This window comes from Ambystoma mexicanum, chromosome 6q, assembly GCF_040938575.1.
Source record: "Ambystoma mexicanum isolate Mex_15411 chromosome 6q, UKY_AmexF1_1, whole genome shotgun sequence".
NCBI lineage: Eukaryota > Metazoa > Chordata > Amphibia > Caudata > Ambystomatidae > Ambystoma > Ambystoma mexicanum.
This window is the reverse complement of record NC_090937.1, coordinates 1,357,057,517-1,357,074,113: the sequence shown is the minus strand read 5'-3', so window position 1 is coordinate 1,357,074,113 and position 16,597 is coordinate 1,357,057,517. Positions and strand designations below refer to the sequence as shown.

Genomic DNA, 16,597 nt, shown 5'->3' with positions numbered 1-16,597 from the left:
CGATACACCCAAGATCTCCAACTTTGTTGACTGTCGCACACTGACTCAAGCCGCTGGAGCATCACACGTCAAGCCCTCCCAGCAGCTAGAAGCCCTATTTGGCCTGGCCCAACGGCAAAGAGATCCTTGGACCGCCCTGACCTGCATCACTGAGAGCCCCCCTTCGACCACAGAGAGCCACCGCATTCGCCCCTACTCTATGCCTGTTTGTTGCTTTGGCCCACACAATCAAAACTGCCTGAACTGAGCCTGATGCACTCGCATCTATGTTTGACAGCAGGTTCAACATCTGTCAGCCTACTAAGACCTGAAACCACATACTGATGACCCCAAATTGTCCTCTCAGTCCACACAATGGGACACTAGACACTGTTTGTGACCTCAGCACCTTCTTTCACCTAAGACCTATCCTTTCCTTGGATGGTATTTGCCCTGTACTCTTGCTCAGAGGGCTACATTCTTCAGTCTGTTGCTTCTCCGCTGCCCTTTCACAGGGGTGGATTTTTGTAGTGTTTTCTATTTTCTTCTATTGCAGATGGTGTGTTTGATTAAAGTATACATTTTTATAGAACCTTGATTGGACATTCTCTTTATTTTGCACTGTATCACTGTTTTCTTTTTGGGTCACATGTACACCTCCCTTAAGAGCATAACCTCCCCATTGCCCACATTACCACAAAAGGCGAAGGAGGTATCTCTCTTAACTGTGTCTTTTTTACCTTCATGATTGCATTGGCTCTTGATTTGGAGAAGTGTGAGGGCTGAGTGGGCATTTTTACTCCTACTTATCCGTGTACTCCTTCAGAACAAAATTCAATTTGTCACAGGCATGCAATCATGTTTTTGTGCTAATGTAACTTTGGTGGCATGGTGTTAACGCCTGGTTGCATGTCTGCTGGGCTAATAGCACGACTGACATGCTTCATAATGTGGGAAATACCGTTGAGGCTTCGTGTAATATTGTGGTTAATGTGTGTTTTCCATATTCTGATAGTTTTGCATGCCTAGTGTGTTTATTCATTGAATTACATTGTTTTATCCTTCTCAATGAGCATGCCTTCTGCTTACGGGAATGTTGTTGATTTGTATAGGAACACAGTTTTACTCCACGTGAATCACGACTAGATCCATCCCAATTGGAGTTTGCTGATTCCAAGATTGAAGATCTCGTCAAGAGTGACAGAATACTTGACATACTGGCCTTTGAAGAAAGCGAGAACATGCCTCAAGCTTTGAAAGAGTAAGAATCCCGTGCTCTGTAGCATCATGTGCACTGTATTTGGAGTGATTTTGTCCATGCGTACTACGCAAATCTCTGACATTCAGTTTCACATAAGCTTTTGTGATCAATTACCTCATATTTTGCAATCCTGGCAATGACCTTTGTCCGATCTGTTGTATGTGAAAAGCTTCAACTGTCCCACTATATCCGACTCCTTGCTGTACAAAATGGAAGATGTTTCCTATTATTTAACTTTCTCAGGAATGGTGTTTTTGATCTCTGCAGCCTCTGTTTATCAAGTAACAGTTCTTGACACTTATTTTGAACTATCTTACTGCTCTGTATACTGTGAGTGAATTAAAGTTTCAAGGTTTGGAAAGCGAGGAAAAAGGGTTGTCATTCTATATACATATATCTTGACTCTGGGAAACAAACGGAGGAAATACTCCCTTTGTATATGTGTGTTTAATGATCGATATAAAAACAAAACGCTTGAAATTTGGTAAGAGTTGGGAGGTACTCCACCTTATCTCTGAGCTCCCTGCATTGCGTAGCCCATAGCGAGTCTGTGAGCCACTAGCCTAACTGCCAGGGCCATACCAATGCCCCCGTCCCCTACTGGCCACTTGATGCTCTTAGCAGATTAGTGCGACACTCCATGGCCTCTGGCCAGGCCCAAGTCTCTGGCAGACCTCCAAACTTAGCCACTGGGCATGGACTGCAGCAAATCCCTGTGGCCTTCTTTCTGTCATAAAAGGTCCACATGTATTGTGCATCTGTATGCATCCACTACACATACACCTGTACAATATGTTTGGCATATGGCTTGTAATGGACAAAGAACTTTTTACTATGATGGATAGAGTCCCATAATATTGGTTGTACTGCCATCAGTGTGTTCTAGTTTCCGGTGATGCCATTGATATTTATTTCATAAGCAATGTCATCGCTCTCACTATCCTCATGGGCTGGGTACTTGGGTGGGGGGAGGAGGGAGGGTCAGAGTTAGAGCTACAGACACTTGCAAAATTTCAAGGATGTTTTGCTGTTTTAAACCATCTTTACACCACACCAATTAAAGTCTTTCATTGAATGTCAAGGGTTTTATTAAGCTATGTCTCCAACCACCTATAGTAATAAAGTTGTTTCTTTTCATATCACAGCTGTCATATTTAATTTTGTTCTAAAACACTGTTAAGATGGATTTCCAAAATGAACCCTGGTGGCAGGAATTTGGGAGGCCACTGTTGGGAAGAATTCTCATAAATGTGCTAATTCCCATCTACCTTAGAGAACCCCCCCCACCCCGCACCCCCCACCCCCCAGTTATTTGCTGGACTTTAGGACTTTTTATCCTGGAGAGAGTGAAACCTTTTTCCCACTCTCCCATGCATTTTTATTTGATTTGAACAATGTGGTGTTTCCTTTGGTTTTGGAGTATAACAAACTCCATAGGCATCATCTTTTTACATTGTGACACACAGCACCCTCAGTGCAGTGTCAGAAAGAAATCCTTTGGATCTCTGCTAAGGTTTAAGTACCCTCTCTTGGATAACTACTGTTTCCAAGAGTAGTAAAGTGAAATTGACTTTACTTTTTCCTCTTTATAGACACAGCACACATGTACAATAGGGTGCTGGAGGGGTTACTTAGTATCCCCTTTGTCTAACTTCTTTTGTGACATTTTTACGTTAGCCTTTCTACAATTAATGGCTGGTGGCAGTTGTTTACCTTTTCCTACCATTGTGTGTTTTCACGCGTGCTGCGTTCGCAGCTGCAGTATAGCACCCATGGGTGCCCATTTTGTTAAAATGGACCGGTTTTCATTTTTCGCTATTTCTCCTTGGAAAGGTCCTTCTTGAGATTTGCTCTGCACGCCAAACCAGGTTTGGTCCCTTTGTTCGTTTTATCTTTGGCGTTATTCCCTGTTGAAGCCTGCCTCTGGCTCCAGCGTGTCTGGCAGGACAGGTAGCAAAGGAAGGTTCCCGAAACTCCCTGTGCTTAATCCACTTGGTTACAGGAATGCACCCAAACGTGATTGGCTGGCTGTCCTTGGAGGACAGCCACCCACTGTGCGAGTGACATCAAGGCTGCGAATGAATGGGAATGACTTGCATAAAAGGCCAGGTCGACTTGCAAAGCAGGCAGAGTCGACCACTGGATGAAGAAACCGAAGAAAGAATCTTTAAGAGAAGCTTGCTGCACCTCCTGGACCATTGCTTTGCCCGGTGAAGCCCTGCTGCAGTGCTGAAGCTCCTATTTGACATCCACTAGCGCGACCTCTGTGGTCAACCTTGCGACCTCCAAAACAAAAAAAAATAAATATATATATATATATATATATTTTTTTTTTCAATACAAGTTCCTGGGCTGTGGCCAGCACCATGTGGCTCTTTAATTCTGGAGTGGCTAGCTTTCTTGTTCAGGCCCCTTTAAAAAAGAAGAAAAATAAGAACATGAGGGCCACAAGTCTAACAATTTCAGCACTGAACCTAAATAAGAAAGAATAGGAATGCCAAAAATTGTGTCTTTCTGGAATTCTATACAATAATTGCTAGACTCATTAAAGGTTTATTTCAGGCACACTTCAGGGGGTGAGTCACTGATTTAGTCTGTTCTCAAACGCCTCAACTCAGCCTTTCATCCTTCTGAGGTCGATAAATGGGTACCAACACATGTTGGGTGATATATGTAAAGCGCTTAAGCTTAAGTGCTATATAATAACACACCATTATAATTTGGTCATGGACGTCTGCATGCAATCACAGTAATTTGGTAATATGGGCCTGTACACACTGATCTTAACGATGCATGTGGCGATCCATTCAGGTATGAAATGTACATCACATTATAGTGATATCGTAACCATATTTTTCGTAGTGTACAATGCTATGTGATGCCACTTCCTGTTTTGTCAACTGGTGAAAGGTTGTGTTCCATCGCTTCCCGCGATATCACTTTGAGGTGGGGTCAAATGACATCACTTCCTGTGATGTCATCAGGGGGTCAAGGGTCGTGTGATGTCACTTCCGCTACCCGTGGCATTTTGGTGAAATGACGTCCCTGTTGGTGGGACCAATGGACCCCAAGACGAACTTGACTGAAACCCATCTCTCTGTTGGTTGTACTTCCATTGCTGCTGCATCCATTGCTGCTGCAGGAACCAAGTGCCAGGGGACAGGAACACCAGAATATAGTGCATCGTTTTTAACCCCCGACCTGAGCTCCAGGAAGATCCTCTGGACTCCCTCGAAGCAGGGCTGACGAAACCTGAGCCACCTCAACAGAGACCCCAGAAGCAAGGAAAATCCACAAGGTGTCCAAGATCTGCAGTGGTGCTAATTGCGAGTACCTGAAACCGGGAAGTTCTGCTGATCTGAATTGAGCCCATTGCTGCCATCACCAGTCAAATCGTAGTGCAGGAGTCCCCAGGCATCCTCCCTCTTGGCCCCACGACTGAGGCCCAGGAACTACAATGGGAACAGAAGCCAGCTAGAACCATTTCTTCAGACCTAAGGTACTGTGAACTAAGGGGTACTTACCTCGTGTGTGTGTGTAGCTTGCTTGCTCTCACTGGAGACTTGCATTGGCTGCCCTTTGCAGAGTTGCTTGCAGCTTTGCCCTTCACAAGCCTCCTAGCTTGTGGCCCAACACCGATTTCGTTTTACAACAAAACTCTCTTTACCATTGTGCAAGACTTTTACCTAGCTTCAAGAAGTGCCTCAGCTCCCCTCAACTTTTCTCAAGTGACTTTGCCTGTCCTGAGTCCCTGAAGACTCTTCTTACCCTCTGACCTGTGTAACTGTACCTCCAAAAAGTCATATATACCTTACTTGTATAGCTGGGAAAGGGTTAATCTACATTGCATTGGAGGGTTCAAAAGTGCTTACCTGTTGGAGAAACGTGTTAACCATTGTTTCCTTCCCTAACCTTTTACTTTTTGCCACAACTTCAGTATTGCTATTTAAGTGTGAAAAGTGATATATTAATGTCCAGTGTCCAAGCAATTGAAGTCACCTCAAAGTGTAGAAATATCTGTCTGCCACCCCAAAAGGGTATCGCCTCACTTTATTGGACTGAAGGAGTGGATTTTGAAGTGTATTTTTATTGTTGCCAATTGCTCCCTTCTAAAGAAGGCTTGTTTTAAAACTGACTGTTAAATTAATAAGTAATTATTTAATCAAGAAACCTTGAGTATAAGTGTTATTTGGATACTTGTCACTGTGAAACTCTATGTTGTAACCCTACAGATCACATTGACCCCTCTTGAGATAAGCCTGGCTGCTCAGTCACACTATCAACTTGTGGAGTAAAGATATATACCAAAGGTTGGATTACCTATTGCCAAGAGGACAAGGCTGGTTTCGTCTCCCACAGGGTTAATACATTCAATCTTGCCTAACAGCCACCCTACTGTGGTGATCAGACAAGACACTAATCTTTGACTGCACTGCCCCCCCCCCCCCCACCTCCCCCTCATGTTGATTGGGTTCTGGCTAACCTCTCAATCTCAGGAAGGGTATCAGAGTGGTCTCGGGCTACAATGAGTCCTATGTGGTGGGTCAGAAGGAGGAGTCGGACATATTTTTGACATGTTAACTCTTGTAATAAAATAAGGAAAAGGACTATCTATCCCCATTGCTATGGGATTTTCCCTGCCTGACAGCCTAAATAACTCAAGGTGATAGTTTGTTGTCAGGAAGTCCAAAATAAATGTTCCTCCGTCCAAAGCTAACTCTATCTGACTCTACTACTAATAAGATTAACTAAAGTAGGCCAAGAGAATGTCTCTCATGTCCTGGTCAATTACCATTATGCCTTCTTTCTTCTTTGTGGCTTTTAACCAGGGTTTTCATCAGGTTTCCTTGTATGCTTAATGTATATATGTCTCTGGGTATAAATATGTTTGTGGCCCTTCTGAGACCCTCTTACGTATCCCGCTGGTGCCGTTGTAGCTCCTCCCACCTGTTCATGGGTTTTATGGTCTTTCCTCTTATTTGTTTAGACTGCCTCTATGTGCTATATTCTCTGTCTTTCCTTTAGGTTTATGCTTTGTCAGTTTCTTGAGATGCCACCTTTCGTAGGTTTTGTATACTTGTAGGTGTATTAGGAGTTCCGCTCTCCTGGGTTCTTACTATTGGCTTATGCCCCTTGTTATTATGTTCACTTAACATTCTCAATTTGTAACACATGGGACACTGTATTGGGGAGTGCTCTACCCACTCTTTAACTTAGAGTTCTGGTGGTCTTCTCTCCCCTTTTCCAGGGTTCTCTATTCCACTTTCCCTCTGTTTCCCAACCAGACATTTTTGTTACTTTCTTTGACTGCTTCATATCTCCAATTATACTCATATCTCCAATTATACTGGTTTATTAGGGAAATGTTGCCTTCCTGGCTTTCACACGTTCCACTTCTTAAGTGGGCTCCTGTTCTTCCTGTTCACGCTGGTACCTACATTTCTCCAGGGTGACCTCGCAGGGCACAGAACCCACTAGGGTGATCTTTTTTAATTTTTTTATTTTTGTCGGCAGAGGTTCACAAGGCACATACGTCAAGGCAACAAATAATTAAATCAAGCATAGCATAAAACATCGTAATGGTTACAGAATACAGTTCCAACAGTGGACATAGAGCATCAACAATACAGAAATACACAGCAAAAATCACGGTGCATGGGTAGAGACCGGAGATAGGCCGGAACCGGACGTGTTCTCACTTTGATTGTTAAGATCTGTATTAAATTCGCTCCAGATGTTCCTGGGGCGAGATTGAGCGGGCAGCATTGTCAGGTATTCCTCCTCACAGTTCCGCGACCATGTGAGCATACCCAGCCATTTCTGGGAGGCCGGTGGGGAGGAGCGCTTCCAGTTCTGAATTATACATTTTTTAGCAATCATGCAGCTTATATTCAAAAACTTTTTCAAACGCTTAGTTTCGTCAGACCCCCAGACCCCAAACAGAACCGCCAAAGGATCGGGATCAATTACAGTTTCAGTTACCGCACTCAGTGTATGGAGGACACTGTCCCAGAAGCCAGACAATTTGTTACAGGTCCAGAACATATGCAAGTGATCAGCATCCAACGCCCTACAGCGCGGGCAGTGGTGCACCTCAGAGCGAGCAAACCCCGATGTCCTGAGTGGTGTATAGTAAAGCCTATTGAGGAGCTTGTATTGCATGGCACGAAAACTGAAATTGAGAGACACTTTTTGTGTGTGGCAGCACATATCCTCCCACAATTCATCAGAAATTTCTAGACCCAGTTCAGCCGACCATCCGTCGCATGCCCCAAGAGTAGGAATGGGGATGATATCTAGTAGGATTTGATACAGTGAAGAGAAGACGCCGCGTGCACCGCCCGAGTTGGCGATCTAGGCTATCACCGGGTTGTCTGAGGGCTTATCCGGGAAGGAGGGCCACATGGTGCGGAACGCGGCGGGAAGCCTGTAGTATTGGAGAGTCTCTAGGGGAGATCTGGTGTGCCCCTGTCTCCAGGTCTGGGGGCATATGAATTTGCCCTCGGAATAGAAGTCGGACAGGGCCCGATACCCCAGTGCATCCCAGTGTCGCGCCAAAGCGGTATCAAACGTGGGCTCCAGGCCCGGAAAGGCCCACACGGGAAGCCATTTGGGGAGGGCCCACTTGTCGAGTGTAGCAGACGTGACCAGGCATACAGGGTCGCAGCAATGGGGTCAACGGGGGAATCAGATGTGTAGCGTCAATGTAATATCAGGGACATTAAGTTGATACCAGCGGAGGCAAGCCGTTCCAGTTTGACATGTGGGCGCACTGGGGAACCCGGGTACCAATGAGTAGCATGCTGGGCCTAGGCCGCAATCCAGTATAGTTCCAGGTCCGGAGCCGCAATACCACCCCGTTTGTATGAAAGTGCCATGTCAGTCCACTTCTTGCGCACCGCACCGGAGTGCCAGAGAAATTGCGCGCAGAGCTTATGCAATTTAGTGAAGTAAGCCCTCCCGGGCCATATAGGAATGTTGCAAAAGGTGTAGAAGAGCTTGGGGAGCAAGATCATTTTAATAAGGGATAGACGACCAGCGACGGACAACAGGAGGGTGCGCCAACGTGAAATTTTGGTCTCAACTGTTCGTGCTACAGCTGAGTAGTTATCGGCAAGCAGGGTGGGGTTAGTGAGGGACATCTGCACCCCAAGGTATCTCACACCCTCAGGGGCCCAGTGCAGGGGATACTCGGTGGTGGGCTGCAGAGTAGCTTTAGTGAGCAGGAAAATCTCCGATTTTGAATAATTAATCGTAAATCTGGAGTGGGTGCCAATCCGGGTGATGTCTCTCAGTATGGGATCCAGATGGGTTGTGGGATCTCTGACGTATAATAGGACATTGTCAGCATATAGGGATATTATTTCAGGATCGTCAACCAATCGTACTCCTTTACGCACGTGCCGTGCTCGGATAAAGTGCGCCATCGGTTCTATCACCAATGCGAAAAGGATCGGGGAGAAGGGGCAGCCCTGTCTGGTGCCTCTGAATAGAGTGAACATCTCGGATGTTAGTGAGTTGACTCGTACCCACGCAACGGGGGAAGTGTACAAGAGTTTAATGAACCCTATCATGTTAGGGCCGACGCCCATTGTTTCGAGGACCAGCCACATATATTTCCAGGAGACCATGTCGAAGGCCTTCTGAGCGTCCAGCGTAACCGCTACGGCCTGGACATCTTGATCTATACGGGACATGACATTAAATAGTCTCCTGATGTTATGGGAGGTGGACCTACTGGGGACAAAGCCTGCTTGGTCCTCTTGTACCAAGTGCGTCATGATGGGCAGAAAGCGGTTAGCAATGATTTTAGCAAAGATCTTTGTGTCCAGGTTCATGAGGGAGAGAGCTCTATAGGACCTGCACTCGTCCTCAGGTTTACCTGGTTTGGGCAGTACCGTGATGGCCGCGTCCCGCATGGAAGGGGGAAGGATAGTGGCTCACAGTGCCTCATTCCATACCTCCAACAGCCGGGGGGCCAGAATAGCCACGTGCTCTCGATAGAAGTCAACCGTGAGGCCATCAGGTCCCGGCGCCTTGCCTACGGGCAAGTCTGAGATAGCCGATACTATCTCGTCTAGCGTGAACGGGGTATCCAGCTGGTCTCGGGTCTGTGGGGAAATTTCTGTGGTGGGGATCTGGTCAAGGAGTTCTCGCATATGATGTTCAGTGTGCTCTACGGGCTGGGAATAAAGGGATCTATAGAAATAGGTGAATATATCAAGTATTCGATGGTCCGCCCATTGAGCGTCACCGATCTGACCTTTTATGGAAGTGATCTGCGTGCGGCCCAGTTCCCCCCTCACAAGTGTCGCAAGTGTCTTGCCGGGCCTGTCCCCCTCTCCATATTTCCTAGCGGTCTGCGGGCGGCTGAAATAATGAACTTCACTGGTCGCTAAAGTGTTGAACACCTGGAGCTTGTCAGAGATTTGGGCCAGAGTAGTGGGGTCAGACCCGGAGGAGCAACATTGCTCCAACCTTTTCAGTTTGGCCTCGGATTGTCCAAGGGTGGCTCTAATAGGTTTCAACACCCCTGCCTCTCGGGAAATAGACATGCCCCTAATGTAAGCCTTAAAAGCCTCCCATCTGACCGCCGCGGTCGTGTCTTGAAGAGAGTTAAGCTCAAAGAAGGACTCAATGTCCGCTAAAATCTCAGATTTAAACACAATGTCTTTTAGAGCTTTGGACTTAAAGCGCCAGGTGCAGAGTGTTGGGATGGGAATTCCCAGCCCTAAGGACAGTATGATCGGAGAATGATCCGAGAATGTGCAGGGCAAAATGCGTGTATCCTCCACCCTACCCATAGCCTCTCTCGAGACCAAAAACAGATCTATCCTGGACGAACTATCATGTACAGAAGAGTATTAAGTGTAGTCCCGCTGCCGGGGGTGAAGTGTTCTCCAGGTGTCACAAATATTGAGCGACTGCATGTGGCCATGCAGGCTGCGCGCCGCGCCAGACAGGGCTCTTGGTGTAGTGGCAATTCTGTCCAGGGCAGTGTCCAATATAAGGTTCAGGCCCCCCCCCCCCATATGATCTGCACCCCCACGAAGCCCAGCAGTATGGTAGTTACAGTGTCAAAGAATTCCGAAGAGTCTACATTGGGACAGTAAGTATTAACCAGCAAGTACTCTTTATTGACCAGTGTGCAGTGTATTATAACATAACGACCCTCAGGATCAACATAGCTTTTATGCAGCACAAACTTAATTGATTTGTGGATCATTGTGAGAACGCCCCTAGATTGTGTGGAGTAAGAAGTAAAGAACCTGGCAGAACCCCATGATGGGGCAACAGCCCTCAGAATGAGGCCATCGGAGTGTGTCTCTTGTAAAAGCAATATCTTGCAGTTATGTCTATTAGCATATGCAACAATCTTGCGGGCCTTAGTATGGTTGCTCAGCCCCCGAATGTTCCAGGACATTATGACTGTAGCCATGTCAGAGGTAGGTATCTACAGACACAGTACCCATAAATCAGTGAACATCCCAGCTCCCGTGATGGTATGAGCTCCCAGAGTTGGAACAGCAAGTGGGCATGGGGCCCTTCAGCATGCACGCCGCGAAACCTCATGTGCCTTTTTGTAAAACAACCCCTTTCCCACCCACCACCCTCACCACTAACCATGGATCAGCAGTGTAAAGACCCCCCACCCCTAACAACGCACAGTGGGCTGTCCCCAACCTGGCCCAATCTTCCCCGAGGCCCAACTGGGGCCAACACACACCAAAAAATTGAGAAAAAACAGTGCAATCGCAATGGGGTGCGCCGTTGCCGTGCACCAGCACGCTTGGAGCCAAATGGCTCAGATGCAAAACGAGCAGTGGTGGCGGACTCGCGGCACAGGCCCGCCCGCTAAGCGGGTGATCGGGGACCGCACACGAGCCCACATGGTTCCGAAATAGACCAAAACAGTTTCGACAGTCAAATATCGTACATCCCCGCATCTCAAATGCGAGGAACAGGGTATATAACTGAGAGTTAAGGACCTGAACGATAGGAGAACAGAAATTGAGGTAGGACAACAGAACAATGTGAGACCAGCTCTGTGGAGTGCGTTGTAAGGATGTGTGCACAAACGTTGCAGCACGCAAGGACTGCAGGGGCAAAGCGTCACAGTAAACAGAGCAGCCTTACCAGTACCACAGTGCAGATTGAGTAAACAAGTTCAATAAGTCTCCACAGTCTGTGCCAATTGCAGTTGAGTAGCGTCCACTCAGCCTTCTCCAGAGCCCTGAAGCGGTATTTGCACCGCCGTCTGTGAAAAAGTACAATTTGCCATTATGAGTGAGCTTGAGACGAGCCGGGAATAAGATGGCATGCGGTACATTGCGTTCCCTGAGCATTTTCTTGACGCCAAGAAATTGGCGTCTCTCCTGCTGCACTGCCACAGAAAAGTCTGGGAAGATCCTGATGACATGAGACTCCAGTCGCAGCTCCCCTTTCTCCCGCGACAGGCGAAGAATGAGGTCCCTGTCACGATAATTAAGAATCTTGGCTATAATGGGTCTGGGGATGTCGCCGGGTCGGGGTCGCGGGGCAAGGGCCCGGCGAGCCCGCTCCACCGTGAAGTAAGGGGAAAGGTCTGGATCCCCCAGCAAATCCTTGAGTAGTTGTTTGACTGCATCTTCCATGCGCCCCTTCAGGGCAGTTTCAGGGACCCCAATGATGCGAAGATTGTTTCTGCGGGAGCGGGACTCCAAGTCATCGAATTTTGCTTTAACACTCTTCATGTCGCGTGATAAGGTGGCTACAGTGTCCTGAAGTACGTGTATCGCATCTTCATTAGTGGAGATCCGGCTCTCGGCCTCAGTGATTCTCGATCCAGCCTGATCTACCCTAGTCTTGAGCGAGGCGACATTCGCGTTGATATCGTCAAGCTTCTCATGAAAGGAGGCAAAGTTCTTAGCCATCGATTCCATCATGGCAGTGAGGTCCAGCGCCGCCACCCCCGGATTAGGGTCGTTGTCAAGTTCTTCCTGCGGAGGCGACGTGTGGCCCACCTCTGGTCAAGGGACCATCTTAGTGAATTTGTCCATAGCACCCCCTTTAGCAGCTCCTTTGGAGCGACTCGACATGGGCGGATCCAGAGGGCACGACAAAGCTCGGTCGATGAAGCCAGTGAGTCGGGTATGGGAGAGATCCCGTGAGGGCACGACAGCAGTCCCCTCCGGCTCGCGCCAGGCAGCCCATCTCAGGCCTCCTGCGGTCGCAGATGGGGCGCCGGCGCGTCTCGGTTGTCAGCAACCTAGGCCCCTAGCGGAAAGGACCGTCCGGCGGGACCGGGGCAGGAGCGAGCCAGCCCACGAGTGTAGTGTGTGCCCCAGGGGCAGAGCAGCCAGCAGCGAGTCCAACGGGGGACACCCGGTCAGGTCGCGATGAGAGCAGGGCCCAGTGTAGGCCCAATGGCGGCGAGGCATGGCGGGACAAGGATCTCCATTTCTGAGAGTCCGATTTCTCCCAGAACTCGACGTGCGGATAGAGCTCGATGGCCACAGTGCAGGGATCGTAGCAGGTACACAGGATTGAAGGCAGAACCGCAGATGTCAACGGATAAGAGGCGGCTAGGCACGGAGCTCTTACGCTAGGCAGCCATCTTGCAGGCTGCTCAACAGCACCTCCCCCACTAGGGTGATCCGTTTGCCTTTCTGACATCTCTCTCTGGCTTCACTTGTGTCTTGGCGTCTCTGGGAGTTTGGTTCCTGGGACACTGGCGGCTGGGAGCTGTCGGCACTCCTTGCTGTAATGGTCTAGGCATTGTTCACTGGTCGCCTGGCCCAGCATGGTAGGACTGTGGTCACACCACCACCTCAGATAGGTTTTCTCTCCCTGTCTCTTCAATGCTTTCCCCACTGTCTTTGTTGCCAGCTCTTGGGCATCTCGGGCTGGCTTTCTGCAGCTTTCCAATTGCTGTGTGCTCCACGGCTTCCTCCAGTTCCGCCTCTCCAAGGCATGGTTACATTAGTGGGGCTTCCTCTGCGCACTATACTCTCTCTCCTCTTTGGATCTACTCCTCTTAGTTAAATACAAGTTTTTTTTTAAAAGAGATACCTGTTGCAGTTTTTTGATCCACCGTTGCCTGAAGCAACATAGAAGGATGGCACAGTGTTCTTCAAGGAAATCAGTCCCATATATGCAAATAGGCTGGTTGGCCTAGGGAGTTCACCATGGGAATGGGAGTACTTGTCTCCTAATGGGGGAGTCTCTCCCAGTGAGGTCTCACTTGCCCAGACTCCTAAGGAGGGTCTTGCGGAGCGGGCTCACCTCCCTAGCCTCAGAGGGGTGACTCCATATTGGCGAGAAGTGATGAATGCTCCTGATTCATCACACCATACACAGCAACACCAGTAATTCCAGTTAGACAGTAAGTATATAAAAATACAAATATGTTTTATTCCTTTAGTTTACACACAAAGCCTATACAAATCACGGGTGAGTATTGTCACGCAAGTCCTTATAAAAAATATATACACATCAACCCTTAGGAGAAATCTAAGAAATTGCATATGAATCAATTACCAGTGCAATGCAGGTGAGTAGCCGGGTGCCTACAAAAATAATGAAGCCCAGCCCTATGATGGTTTAGAGCTCATGTTTGTATAAGTCATCGTTCCACCAATGATGCGATGAACAGTTGCAGGAGCCCTCTTTTTTAATCCAAGATTCAGGCTGGGAGCAAACCCACGAATTTGTAATGATCTGCACCATTCAAACAACGACTCGCTAGCCAATCATTGATAGCCACTGGTCATCACACCTGCCCAGCAACACACTTTATGGCACCAGAGATGTGGATTGGGACTAGACAGTCCTAGCCCCCTTCTCTGGCTCACACACAATGTCCCTTATCCCGCGAAAAACCACAGCTTTCCCTTGAAAAGGGATTTCCTTTTAAGGCATCTCCTGTCTTGAGAAGGCAGTGTGAAGGTCGAAGAACAATATGGCCAGCGTCGAACACCTTGTGTCATTGCCATTTTAGCGTGCTAGCCTCCTTCAGTAGTCACCTGCTGTAAATGCCAAAGTGCATGAGTAAAATAATACAAAAACAGTAAAAATATCCCACCTGCTTCCATCTTGTCTTGGGAACATATGAAAAATAACCAAAAGCCATTATATAAAAAGATAGGAGGGTGCAAAGTATCCCAACTGCACATCACTGTAACAGCTACACACCATAGGACTTTTCACTGTTCCTGGTCCATTCTCCTGCCGCCACTTTGAGGTAATGAGGAATCCGGGCATGAATCTGTGATAATTGTTGCCTTTTAACATACCTTTTAGAAAAAAAGGTTTTTTTTTGCAAAACCCCACCTTGCTCTCGCTGGAAAATCATTCTGTATTTTATGGCAAGATCTTACTGTGAGAATTTAGAGCAATGTTCTTATGAGAATGGAATATTTTTCCTGTTACATGAGAAAATACCATAGCACGCACAACAAGCCACTCGCACGATTCACAAATTCATTTATCCCTATGAGAATATTTGCGTCAAGTATAATGTGCTTACAAAAAAAAAAATGGCTAATCATTTCTGAAAAGCTTCTTACTGCAATGCACTCTGGGAGTTACGTACATGATTTTGGTGCTGGGGTACCCGATTCTTTGTCAAATTTAAACCAAAATAAAACTGGACGGATTTGTACCAAACCACCAAAGGAGAATGCAGTCTCATGAAATTCCCTTCTTAGCTTGTAATTATCAAGTCAGCAATATGATAGAAACAGACGCATTTCAAATACTACTTTTGAAAGTTTACATAATTATGAGCCAGTATCAGTTCTTTGTTCTTAGATCAACAGGTTTTTTTCCTGCAGATTTTTTTGCTGAATATTCTTGGCTGAAAAAACTCATCAAAATGTTTCATTTTTTTTATTAGGGGGGATCCCCCCAAAGGCCTCGCATACCTATTATCTAGTCCTGATTCCACACACACCCCTATCCATATATCCCCTTACCGTCTTCTGCCCCCCTTCATATTTTTCAATTCGTTTTTAATGCTGAATGTTTTCGGCAATCTCCATGGAAAAAGCCTGGCGATGTAAGAACGTTGTACTGCCAGTATCAAATGCACGGTTTGTGTGCCATATATTAATAATTCAAGCAGTAAAGTGTGCACCATTATGAGTTGGGACCAAATGTGAAAAGTGTGGTCTGCATCTCCAAAATGTGCTGCCATGGAAAAGGTTGAATATGGACTACTAGGTGATGACCAACTCAGACAAAGGTGCAGCAGATAACCTTCAAAGGTTACAACAAATAGAACCACACAAGAGATCAATTTGCTAGGTGTCAAAACAGTAGAACTGCATGAGCTGGAGCCAAACAGCTGTAGCTACTGGCCATGTAGGAGGTGGGTTGGAAAAGCAAGAGTAGGAACAGGTGAGGCAATGTCCAAAGCATGGGTCCATAAGCATGTATGCTTCAGCATTAAGCAAAAGCCTACCCCTCTTCCAACTGAGCTGGTGCACCATCGCATCCATCCCACAGTTCATTGTGGTAGAGATTAAGATCAGTATCCACATCTCTATTTCCATACCCCTTTCTTCTCAAGGGGGTAGCTGTTCTGTATTTCTGTGCAGCATGGGCCTTCCAGTACACTGTGTGAATACCTCTGATCATGTAATGGACCACATTCACAGTGGTACTGAGCTATGGCTTGGATGCCCTCCTACTACATGTCTTTTGGCACCTTTACCCTCATCCAGTTGGGCAATAATGCTCTCAAATAAAATGCATATCACGTTGATAGCTTCAATGATCTTGTGATGGCATTGGATTGTACACAGTGGAATAACTTTGCTGAACATGTTGGGGGGGACATGACATCTGAGGAAAATTTGCCCCAGCCAAATGAATGGGGACAAAATGGTGTGCGATGAAAGTTGGGGGGGACAAACTTCCCCGTCCCCCCCTCTAAAATTACGCCCATGACTGTACTCGTATTGCTTTGGCCCTCACACACATTGTTTTGGCCCTCACCTGCCCAGGCGAGTTAACAGCACTACACAGTAAGCACGCAGATCCCATGTGATCCCGGTGCAATGCACTTTTAGGCGTAATCCCAGCTTTGATCCATGACTATATGGTTTTCGCCAAAAACATCCTGGTGGATGCATGGATTCACACACAGCTACTCAGATGAGGCTGATGAGTATGTGAATTGGGTATCTCGTTGTCTGCTCCAATCCCTTAACCCTCTAGGCTGCCCCTGCACTCCTCCACCTTACACACCTAAACCCCCCCTTTGCTGCTTGCACATTCCTTTTTTTCTACAAACGTGAGTTCCCAGATTTTGCAGAAGTTGTACGCTTGTGCATAGTCTTCAAGCTAAAAAGCAATGAGATATCGCAGTGGTGC

General features: G+C 47.1%; 1 protein-coding gene across 2 annotated transcripts in view; it reads left to right on the top strand.

Moving 5' to 3' along the window:
- The window catches only part of EVC2 (EvC ciliary complex subunit 2), a 1,020,434-nt gene that overhangs the window by 262,812 nt on the left and 741,025 nt on the right, over positions 1-16,597 (top strand). For both annotated transcript variants that reach the window (XM_069631972.1, XM_069631971.1), the window contains exon 9: positions 1,092-1,240. In XM_069631972.1, the coding sequence (XP_069488073.1) occupies positions 1,092-1,240 (149 nt within the window). The remainder of the gene's footprint in view (positions 1-1,091; positions 1,241-16,597) is intronic.